This window comes from Nannobrachium achirus (assembly GCF_963921795.1).
Source record: "Nannobrachium achirus genome assembly, chromosome: 19".
In the NCBI taxonomy this organism is placed as follows: Eukaryota; Metazoa; Chordata; class Actinopteri; order Myctophiformes; family Myctophidae; genus Nannobrachium; species Nannobrachium achirus.
In genome coordinates this window covers 5,025,512-5,037,784 of record NC_137826.1, presented here as the reverse complement: position 1 = coordinate 5,037,784, position 12,273 = coordinate 5,025,512, and the positions used below count along the sequence as shown (strand labels likewise).

The window sequence follows — 12,273 nt, the reverse complement described above, 5'->3', positions numbered from 1 at the left end:
CACACGCACGGAGCGCGTGCGTGGAGCGCCCGACGCAAAAGTAGGTATTTGCTAATTTTGTTAGAATGGTTGTATGAGTGTAACTATGGTGGAATTTAGCGTCACCCAGGGTACTGAAAAGAATGGACAGTACAGATAGATGTGTAAACAGCGTTTTCTTGTGGTCGTAAAAAAAACACTGAAATGGGCTGGCATTGAAAAAGTTAACGAGGAATCCTTGAGCAAAAACAATAGCAGATGCTCATTGATATATCAGTTGATATGGCTACTCTGATAACCATATCAGAGTGAAATGAACACTGAGGATTTTACTATGTAGTTTGTGTACACAATCCAAGATCTCAAAATATCCCAAAGCCTACTGTACACACAACGTATACACATGAAAACAGCAAAGTGTGCACACGCACATGCACGCACACGCGCAAATGCACACGCACGCGCGCACGCACACACACACACACACACACACACACACACACACACACACAGCAAATACATTATCGATTCGCCTACAAATGCTGATCCTAGATTTTCGTTTCGTTGCTGGGTGGAAACCGTGTACTTCCAAAACCGTTTGTTTTGTATTTATCATTTTAAAAATGATTTAAAAAAGTGAAAATAGACGATCTACAAGCACACGATGCCTCGCTTGTAACAGAGTTTTTCTACATTGCAGTATTGATACTTTTAAGTAAAACACATACTTTTTTCCACCACTGCAGTTTTGGACATTCCACCCGGGAGCAACAATATACAGTATATAGGCCTATTATACATACAAAATGTAAGCTACTCACCAACACAATAGTGATTCATGCAGGCATAATACACAAGGTAGTTAGTAATGTCTATCTATAATGCAATCTATAATTACTTTGTTGTGTGCTTGTTTGCACACTGCGTTGTCCCAATCACAGAGATGGATTTTCTATTTGCCTATTCTGTCATGGTGGAGCGTGCATTCTCGTTGTTCTTTAATTCAATCAAATGCATTTCATCCTTGGAGATGCATGTGAATATGTGCCCATAAAGTACTGGGCCTATATCATACATCATAACAGTTTTAACACTTTTTTTTTGACTGAGAAAAACAATTATGTGAATCTCAAGATCCACATGGGAACAGCATATGAGTAATCTGGAAAGGCGACTAATTCTACTGTTGATTTTGGCAACAAAAAACAAATATTTTGACGGGCCTTAATGGCGTTGTAATGGCTGATTTTACACTTGGTTGAATGCTAACCCTAACCCTAGAGGGGGCTAAGCCCCCCCTCCCCACAAACCATAATTGTGATGAAAGATATTTATATTTGAATATGTGAAAGACAATTGACTGACTTCTATGTAAACCATACTATGAAATCATACCTTTTATGCTGGAAAGCATCTTCAGCCTCACAAAAACCCTATCCGAACACCTACAGTACTCAGATTTGGACCTGGCATCTGCTAATGATCTGGTCTGTACAGTTATCCATACTCGAGAGAATCTAACCCTTGAAAATTAGTATTATTCATTATTGTTTGTTGACAAAATGTATTAGCCCCTGCTCTAAAAAAGCCAGCTCCCCCCAGTCACAATTCTCTGCAGAGCCGCCGCTGGTCGACGATATTAACACTTATCAGTCCTCTGACCTCCTCTCCCCCATCTTGCCCAGGAGATTCAGTGTACTGTAGATGATGAAAAAAAAGGAGCAGACCCAACAGAGCCCTGTGGGACCCCATGAAGTACATAGGTTTGAAGTTGTTGACCACATAAACTGTCTTGGCCCTGTACTATCCTATCTAAAGAAAATACATTAAAAAAAAGCTTGTAGAGATATATCTTAAACCAAAAATACTGAAGGAAAGGGAGGATGCAATTTATTATTGAATATGTGACGCAACTGACAGCGATGTTTCCTCCAGTTCAAAATCAATAATTTAATAGAAAGACCGGCGGGGGCGAAAGTGGAAAGTCAAAGTGGTTCAGTTTCGAAATAATGAGAGCAAAGCACTTGCCGCGTTGGGTGAATCTCGTCAGTGTACATAAGCTGCGGAGTTCAGATGTCGACATCTTTTTGGATTGGTTTGAATGACCCTCCGGTGTCTGGAGTTCATCCTCAAAGAGAAGACAGGCTGCTCTATGGAGTGCTTATCAGACACCCGCGGGAGTTAAACCTGTTCAAGTCAAATCATTTACCGTTGGTCACAGAGGCCCCGGACAGCATCCTTGGAGCTCGCTAGCCGAGCAAATGAGGGCCAAATCAGAGGCCAGTGGACTGAAGAATTATATAACATCTTTCAAAACCTGTGTCCTTCTCATTTGTCTGGAAGAAAATACTACAAATAGAAGAGTGTTTCTCAGACGTTTGAATTTCAAGGACCCTCATAACTCTGAGGGTGGAACCAAACAAATGGAACCAAAGGGGTGGCAGTGGCTCAGGGGTAGAGAAACCGCCATTAGAACCGAAGGTTTCCCAATTCGATCCCGGGCTCCCCCAGAGTTAGTGTCGAAGAGTCCTTGAGCAACTCTCTGAACCCCTAATTGTTCCCGGTGAGCAGGTTGGTGCCTCGCATGGTTTCCTCTGCCATGTATGAATGTGTGTGAATGGGTGAATGTAATGCACAATCTCTGGGGAGCGTTTCGCTGTTTCTATGTGTCATCTTTTCGACACCCAAACCTAACCCTAACCTCCGTGGGGTGAGTCGCTAACCCTCCCAACGCTCCTTTGTCGAAATGATGGTCGTTCGAAAGCGCGAGATTTCCCGCAATCTCTGTAGGACCCCCATGGATAAGAGCGCCTTGGATAAGACTGCCTTGGATAAAAGCACTATAAATGCACCATTTTTTTTTATGGACCTGGCATTTAGTTCCATTTGTTCACCATTTGTACAGTCAGCCCAGCTCCTTATCCAGACATCAGTCATATAAAAACTTGACTACCATAAATCTTTCCTTACTGGCCTCCAGGCAGGTGCACTTACCGTAAGCCTCTCTAAATTATCCAAAATGCTGCAGCACGATTGGTCTTCAGCGAGCCAAAAATGTCACATGTATCCATCCCCCTTCTCCGCTCCCTCCATTGGCTCCCAGTTACTGCCCGCAAAGAGTACATAAAACACTGATGCAGCCTGTGTAGCACTGACAGTGAGATGCATGTAGGTGAGATGCAGGTTTTTTTGGTCTGGCAGTTACAGTTATAATGAATGTTCCTGACCATTACAGTAAGACAACAGAGGAAAAGAACATACAAGCACATCATGAGCATGAGTGCCCCCCCCATCTCTCTCTCTCTCTCTCTCTCTCTCTCTCTCTCTCTCTCTCTCTCTCTCTCTCTATATATATATATATATATATATATATATATATATACAGTAGATGTATACAAACATCAAACAGCGCACATACAATAAAGACAAGCACTCTGATGGATTTCCTGTGTGTTTCCTCATCTCTTGCTCCACATGCTGAGCTTGTCACCATGCAGCGCTAACTCAGAGAGAAATGGAGAGAGGGAGAGAGATGGAGAGAGAGAGAGAGAGAGAGAGAGAGAGAGAGAGAGAGAGAGAGAGAGAGAGAGAGAGTGCAGGGGTGTAGGTCCAAAGGCATGTTTGAATTGATGCTGAGAGCGTGGGCGGGCGGAGGCATGCGGAGGAAAGTGTTGTTTGTTGTTCTGGTTTATCATTCGCACATAGGAATTCAAAACAGAAGCTGAGCAATGGTTGAGTTCATCTCAAATCAAATTTAAGACAAAGCTGTATCACAACATGTTTGTGAAGGCAGTGTGCTGGCACGTGTTTAATGTTCTACTGCTGCAGTTCCATCATATCGTCGTTGTCAGGTGGAAACCTTGTATGCCATTTAAAAATGAACTAAACTATTGAAAATAGCCGATCTACAAGAACACAACGCCTCGCACCGCGAGGCGTTGTGTGCTTGTAGATCGGCTGTTTTCACTACTTTTGTGCGACAGCCTTGTATGATGAAGCAGGGCTTTACTTGGTGAAACTTGGAGATACAAGGTTTCTGCCCGACAGTGACGATATTAAGTGACACTTTACTGTTTTTCTGGATCAGGGCCCACTAGAAAATCTTGAAAGTGTTCACGGCCCACCCATCTGACCACTTAACACGGGTTGTAAAGACTGCCTAACCCAGTTACTCCATATTATTACTACGTTGAAATGCTTGATTCTGATTGGTCAATCGCTGAATTCATTGGATAAACAAACTTGATATTTATGCTGTTCCAACATGACAGCCATGTAAAGTCACTACTTTACAACTAAACGTTGCTCTCAAGAATGTTTTTGAAAACATTTGAAGCAAGAAATAGACGATGCAGTAGCCGAAATGTTCTATTTGACCAACACTTCCTTCTTTTCCAAGGCCACCGTGTTGCGCTGGGCGGACGGCCAGTGCAACACTTATTGAATACTTTCATTACCGTAAGAAAGGAAATACTTTGTTTTGTTGTTACATTTGGGTTAATGTATTAATGTATTAGCCGTGTAATAAGCTCAACACCTTGGCTTTGATGTTTAATCATCCTGTCGGGGATTATTCCTGAGCAGTGCTCCTGGAAGAAGCTAAGCTCCAACATCTGCCTTTGTCCAGGCTCTGAAGTGTGGCCCATATCTGGCCCACATCTGGCCTACATCTGGCCTACATCTGGCCTACATCTTGGCACAAAGCACTCAAAGTTTGTTGTACGCCCAGTGTCACATTAGCCAAGCTTTACGGGACACTTAATGAAATTAACTCATGAATAGCACCGCTCACTTCACACTAGGTGTGATTTTTCAACAAAGACCAGCTAGCTGACAATTATCCTTCCTTCGCTCCCGATTGATTATACCTCTTGCACATGACAACCCCCCCAAAAATGTCTGCACGACGAGTGGGCGAAGTGGTTCTCAAAAGAGGAAGAGCGAGAAAAAAGTAATTAAAAGAATGTGAAAAGAAAGAAACTAGTGAAAGAAGTGCGACTCAAACTGGCTTTGAAGTGCAAGAACAGACAGAGCCATCCTAGAGCCACAATGCCGCCTTCAACCCCCATTGAGAGGGACTTCAAAGTGCATCAGGCCTCTGGGGAGATGGCTGAAAGGCTGGAGGAATGGGGAGCGCAGGCAGCCACAGGTGGAGGGCATTGCATTAGTGGCCACAGCTGACATACTTTGAGGCCTTTAAAGAAGCCCTGGAGCACCTTCAGGCCTCTCCAGGGAAATGGACATTGGACACCACCGCGGACACGTACGGCTGACCAGAGAATGAAAGGCTGATCCCTTGTTAACCACTTGAATCCTACTATACTTCGTTGACCGAGGTCCCCAAAGGAATCTACGCTTGGTTTCCTTCCCTTTTATTCCCTCATGCGCATTAAAGAGTTTGCGACATGTTCGCTTATTTTTGCCTAATGTTCACTTTTTTATACGGCACATTGACACTCTCAGGTGGACAGGTCTCAGGTCGAAAATGACTGATCTACAAACTCACGATGTGTCGCAAAGCGACGCATTGGGAGTTTGTATCGTCTATATTTTGCGGTTGTAACTTAGTTACTCAAGTCAGTTTTTTACCTAGAAGAAAGGGTTTAAGTGGAAAAGAACTACTGTCTTTAGCCAGTGAAGAACCCAAAGGACAACTCCGCATTAAACAACATGTAGACTCATTTTCCTACTTATATTGATCCCAAATTACTGTCCATGGGGTCTATTAGGCACAAATGATACTGTCGTCCAGTTTCCCCAGAAGCCCTCATAGCATTGGGCACAATGGGCAGTGGTTCTCAAAGTGGATTTCAGGGACTCTCTAGGTTCCTTTATGGGGGTCTAAATTGACCCTTACAAGTCTGGAACTTCGACAGCGTAAAAATTTGTGTTCTGGTGGTTGTTTTGGTGTCGGTGCAGCCTGACAGAGTATTTCTACATTGCAGTATCGTGTATCGATACTTATACTTAAGCAGTGGCGTCAGTTCAGAAAAAGCTAAGGTATGGCAACATGACTGGTGTCTTGCAAGACACCAGTCATGTTGCCATACCTTAGCAACAGGCATGATACATTTATTTTAAGAAGTACATTCTATGGCAGCCTGGAACGGTTGTTCAAGTGCAGCTAAACTTGGCATGTTAGTAAACGTGCCACAATTAACAATAATGCATTGCACCTGTGCAGCTGACCTGCGGAACCTGGGAATATACCATTTTGTCAAGATGGGGAGAATACAAGCGTGGATAATATAATTATAATACCTTGTTAAAGTGACCATTTTGTTACATTTTGCATTTGTAGTTATTTACTGTAATTTAACAACATAATAACCAGAACAGATAGACAAGTAACTTTTATTTTCCCCCCTGGACCCAGGGTATGGCAGCTGCATTCCCCTGCCATACCCAATTGACGCCCCTGTACTTAAAGGAGTAGTTCACCACTTTTCAACCTGTCTTCATATAATAGGTCCTCACTAATGTTCACGATAAAATATCACAATTTTTTTTTCTACTCAGTCCAAGTCTCCTAGGAGAGCTGTGGGAAGTTCAGAATCCATCGTCTTGTGACATCATCATTTTCCAAGAAAAAAATTTAACAATATTTTTGAAAAAAATATTTTGATTTTTATTATCGCGAGAACAATGGCTTCCACTTTAAAATTGCAACTTTTCAGGAATAGAAAGCCTGCAGTTTCTATTAGCTGGATTGGCAATTGATGATGTCACAAGACGATGGGTTTCTGACCTGCCCACAGCCCTCCTCTGAAAAAAAATATTTTTGAGTGAGGACCAATTATATGAACATAGGTTGAAAAGTGGTGGAGTGCCCCTTTAAGTAAAACAGACCTTGCTGGTCGTCTGGCGTGCCCTGGAAGCCGCGGAGCTGCTCCAGCTCCAGGTGGCTGGGGGGGATCTTGCGGTGCATGAAGCTGTGAGGGTACTTCTCCTCTGGGCTGTCCAGCTCCTGGCCGTCCTCATACACGTGCTTCAGGACCCGGCCGCTGTAGGACGCCGCCAGCTTGAACCTCACCTGCAGGGGGCAGTGGTGGGAAAAGGTACTTTACTTTACTTTACAAATCTCTTACTTAACCCATTTAGGCCTAGAATTATTGAATGCTTTAACCAGTGAAAAATATCAGATATACAAGCTCACAGCGCGGCACCGAGTGCCGCGCTGCGAGCTTGTAGATCTGCTATCTTTGGAAAAAGTCGTGAAAATGTGTGCAAATCTTCGAATATATGTATTTTCAAAGCGAACGTTTGTAACTCAAATTTTGCTTCTGGGGGGTCAGGGGAACTAAATATTTTGATATGGGGGTCCGTGGCCAAATAAATATAATTTTGGGGGTCCTTCACATGAAAAAGTTTGAGAACCACTGACATAGTAGTCTCTGAAGAACAGACTAACTGAGCTCCATTTAAGTGAAAAGGACCTTTTCTTTGACGATGGCTGGCCAGATTGCTGACATAGAAACATAGGGTTTTCAAAAAATCTTAGAAGGATTCAAAAGACACTTACAGAATCAGGTCAAAATTCTAATTTTCACGATTTTTCAAAAATAGCAGATCTACAAGCTCGCAGCGCGGCACTCAGTGCCGCGCTGTGAGCTTGTATATCTGCTATTTTTTAATAGTTAAAGCATAAAATAATGATACACATTAACCCTTCCCAAGCCACAGGGAGCCCCTTAAAAAACCCTGAACAGAAGTACTGCCGCTCAATCTTCTATTTATTTATAAACATGTTTAAAAAAAACAATGCACCAAATGATAACAACACGTATTGGAGCGCTCGGTACGAGCGGACGATACGTGTACAAAGTACGATTTGGGGCCGGGGACATACATTCATGAAGCTGTAGGGAGAAGTCCTCCATTCATTTGCGTGGAGCCAAACGGGGGAAACAGCGATAAAAAACAGCGCCCGAAAGTACATTACGTCCTTGATCCACGCACAGCGATCTAAACACATGTAATCCACTCATTGTGAAGCCTTGATTTCGTCTTTCGTCTGATCGAAAAAGACTCAGAGAAACGCTGGGCTAACGACTCCAGCCAGTATACAGAGCCACGTAAAGGCGCCTGTGCATTTCTGCTGGGTCCAGTTGCAGATGACGTCACATGATCACTTAAACATTAACCCTTCACACGGAGCCTTAGAGAGACAGAGAACGACCCGCGACCGTTTTTAAAAAAATGATCATTAATTTCATTTTTAATGACCTAGTACGGAAAAAGACGAGCGGCTAATTGAGCACGGCCGGCTTGCAAAGTGTTAATGTGTACCCGTTGTTCTTAAAGGTAGGGTGAGTGATTTCACTTCAGTTTCAGTTTTCATGTAGGTGACAGACGGGGGGCCTTCCTCCAATCAAGTGGGGGCAGGCCTTGGTGCGCGTAAGCCATGATTGGAGGAAGGCCCCATTTTATCCTTATTTGAGGAAAACCTGTCACTCAACAGTTTTGATGGAGAAACTGAAACAGATTTTTTTCTCCTCACTAAGGCTGAAGTCCAAATATGGACCAAACACTCAATAGTAACTACTACTGTCAGAACATAGACCCATTTTTGTTATTATTTGAATTAAATTAAATCACTTATTCTACCTTTAAGTAAAAGTATCAATACTGCAATGCAGAAATACTTACAAGTAAAAGTCCGAAATTCAGATTGATGATGGATTCATTCACCCATTATTTTTTTCTGAGTACTCTATACTACCCTCCTAATACGTGAGCAGGCCGTGTTTTTTCGATAACATTTTGCATTTATTCGTAATAATCTTTTATTGTATTTAATTTTTTCAATTTTCCCAAAGAATTATTAAAAATAAATGAAAAAAGTTATTTAAAAAACACAGCCTGCTCACGTATTAGGAGGGTAGTATCAGTCACAGAAAAAAATAATGTGTGTTTTTAATGAATCTAGCATGGTTAAAATGGAGTTTGAAGTTACAATGGGTGTGTATGGGGAGAGGCCCTGGGCCTGGAGGGCCTGGTAACATTTACATCAAATATCTAAAACTTGAATCAAGCAAATTAAAAACTGTTCAGGGTGTTCATAAAAGCCTGATTAGACAATAAAATGACCAAAATTTAGTTTTTTTAGTGGAATATCCCTTTAAAGTACTAAAAGTAAAAGTAAAACATGATTGAAAATACACATTCAAATAGGGCTAAAGTGGTTAGTGTATGTTTTATAATATTATAATTTATATCTGCAAAGTATAAATAACGTTTTCAAATATGTAGTGGAGTAAAAGTATAATATTTGGATCCGAGATGTAGTGTAGTAGAAGTAAGTATTGGAAATATTCAAGTAAAGTAAAAAAATATATATATTTCAGCATGACTAGTGATGCATTTTGCATCATCAGTGATGACTAGTACATGCTGAAATACTAGAATATCTAAAAAAAAAAACTGATTGAACACAAAAATAACTCAGGATTGTATTGATGTCGTGTCCCAAACAACAATAAAATTAGATCGGGTTGTCCCAGAGGTGAAGAGGCCCTTTAACTAAATGTACTTAGTTACTTTACACCACAGTGTGCATGATGTCATGCTGCCATTACATAACCTTGTTGCACTCCCCCAAAAAGTGCATATCGTTGCCTTGTCGGGCATAAACCTCGTATAGCTCCAATCATTCTAACTTTTGGTGTTTTTTCGTAATGTAATGCCTCAACTCTCAGTGTTCGTCAGGTGGTGGGGGGGTCCCCTGTTAAAATATGATTATTTTGGGGGTTGTGGGCTGAAAAGGTTGAGGACCACTGCCCTACCGACCTCAACCCTATACTTTATTGTATTGTACATCAAATACCGAATATAAGTTGGAGATCTGCTATTTTATGCTAAATGGTTGGCAATCCTTCACCAAAGATTCACGTCAAACTTTTTTCCTGGCTATTATGCCCATAATAGGGACACTAGGGTATCACAAGGTTAATATCTGTGGCCGATTTGCACAATTTAGTAATAGACTATTTTACAGCCTATTTGCTTTAACATTGGATACTAAAATCATGTAAATGATGCTATTTATTTTATCTCCATCATATTATTGCTATTAGCCTAATACAAATTGGGTTTGGTAAAGCACTCAACATATAGCTCACTATGTGTACAACAGTTAGCCTAGTAATAAAGCTTTTTCAAGGGCATTCATTTAATACATTTTAGTTCAATTAAATGTAATAAAATGTATCAAATGAATGCCCTTGAAAAAGCTTTATTACTAGGCCAACTGTTGCGCATAGTGAGCTATATGTTGAGTGCTTCACCCAAACCCAATTTGTATTAGGCTAATAGCAGTAATATGATGGAGATAAAAAGAAATAGCATCATTTACATGATTTTAGTATCCAATATTAAAGCAAATAGGCTGTAAAATAGTCATTAATAAATGGTGCAAATCGGAGGTGAAATCATAAGGGGAGAAAAAAAACATGTTTTCACTGTATCTACTCTTAACCACAGCTTTCAGAGTTTTTGTATCATGCGCTATATACTGTATTATGTCGGGTGGAAACCTTGTATGTCCAAAACCTTTTCTTTTTGTTAGTATTTTAAAAACGATTTAAAATAGTGAAAATAACAGATCTACAAGCACACAACGCCTCGCATCGCGAGGCGTTGTGTGCTTGTAGATCTGCTATTTTCACTACTTGTGTGACACTTTTGTATGATGAAGTAGGGCTTTTTTTTTACCAAAAAGATACACATTTGAAACTTGGAGATACAAGGTTTTTTCCTGACAGTGACGATATTGATAATTTTCACCCCAGCACCTAATATTTATAGCATATTTTATTTGTGAGGACAACATTGAGATAACAGCCATTTTGGTTAGAACTGACTGAAAATAACTTTGTACTTAAAATGATACTAAATATTTTTTAAGTGTCCAAATAAATTCCAAATATAAAATTATCTCACGGCACCCCTGGAGTGCCATCACGGCACCCCTGGAGTGCCATCACGGCACCCCAGGGTGCCCCGTCACCCACTTTGAAAACCCCTGCGCTGTACAGTATGACACATGGTAGCCTACAGTAGAGAATGTACCATAATGCAATAAAAATGATGAAAACTGGGCGTCTGTTTTCCCTAAGTCTGCTATTTTATTCTCCTTATCAACAAATAAACTACAGGCTAAAGCATGTGTTTGTCTGTCCCCTCAGTTGCGTTAACACATAAACACTATATACTTAGTTGACTGGTCAATGGGCCTCCTAGCTACTGTTTTCTTTTCTCCATATACAGAAAACAGCAGATCTACAAACTCACAATGTGCGGCAATACGACGCATCGCGAGCTTGTAGATGTACTGCTTTTGGCGAATGTTTGTCCCAGAATAAGATGACCCAGGGGGTCCTCAGAGTTACCACAGGGGGGCCAAATCTTTGTGCGATATGATCATGTTTTTTTTTTTACATTAACCACTTGAACCCTAGCATTCCTATTCTGTGTGGAACTTTAACCAGAAATAGACGATCTACAAGCTCACAGCGCCTCGCAGCAAAGAGGTTTGGTGTAGAGTAGAGTTCTCAACAGGCCTGAAATTCAAGGCCCTAACTGGGTCGGCCCGAGGCCCTACCCAGCCCGACTAGTTAGCATACATTAGGCCCTACCCTACCCTAAATGTCGGTCGGGTTTGGGTATGGTCGGGTTCGGGCAGAATTTGAGAACTCTGGTGTAGAGGGAAAAGAAGAGCAGACCACGTATTGACGGTTCAAGTGGTTAAATGTCTGAAGATACACATTAATCCAACATACACTGTCTGATGACAGTGTTGTCAAACAAGTCCAAGCGGTCTAAGACATCTGAACATTTTTAATTTGCAACACAATTAGCCAGTAGCTATGCCCCTCCCAAAAAGCTTTTGTCCAATGCTAGCTTATAACTTCCTGCTTGCCAAGGTTTGCCTTGGCAACAGCCTTGGCAAGCTGCCGGTTGCTAAGCTAGCATTGGACAAAAGCTTTTAGGGGAGGGGCATAGCTACTTCAAACACCCATTATTGTTTTCTAGTGACTCATAATACCATCCTAATACATGAGCAGGCCGTGCAGGTCGATAACTTTTTTTTTTTCATTTATTTTTAATAATTAATTTTTGTATTTCATTTTTTTCCATTTTCCCAAATAATTATTAAAAATAAATGAAAAAGGTTACCGAAAAAACACTGCCTTTTATAGGAGGTTATTATGAGTCACCGGAAAAGATAATGGGTGTTTTTAATGAATCTATCATAGTTAAAATGGAGTTTGCAGTTACAATGGGTGTGTATGG

At 41.2% G+C, this 12,273-nt stretch overlaps 1 protein-coding gene across 1 annotated transcript in view; it reads right to left on the bottom strand.

Annotated features, from left to right (window-relative positions):
* The window catches only part of grxcr2 (glutaredoxin and cysteine rich domain containing 2), a gene marked incomplete at both ends in the record, with an annotated part of 31,601 nt that overhangs the window by 19,086 nt on the left and 242 nt on the right, over nt 1–12,273 (bottom strand). Inside the window, one exon of the mRNA XM_080748718.1 lies at nt 6,829–7,012. Coding sequence (XP_080604844.1) covers nt 6,829–7,012 — 184 coding nt within the window. The remainder of the gene's footprint in view (nt 1–6,828; nt 7,013–12,273) is intronic.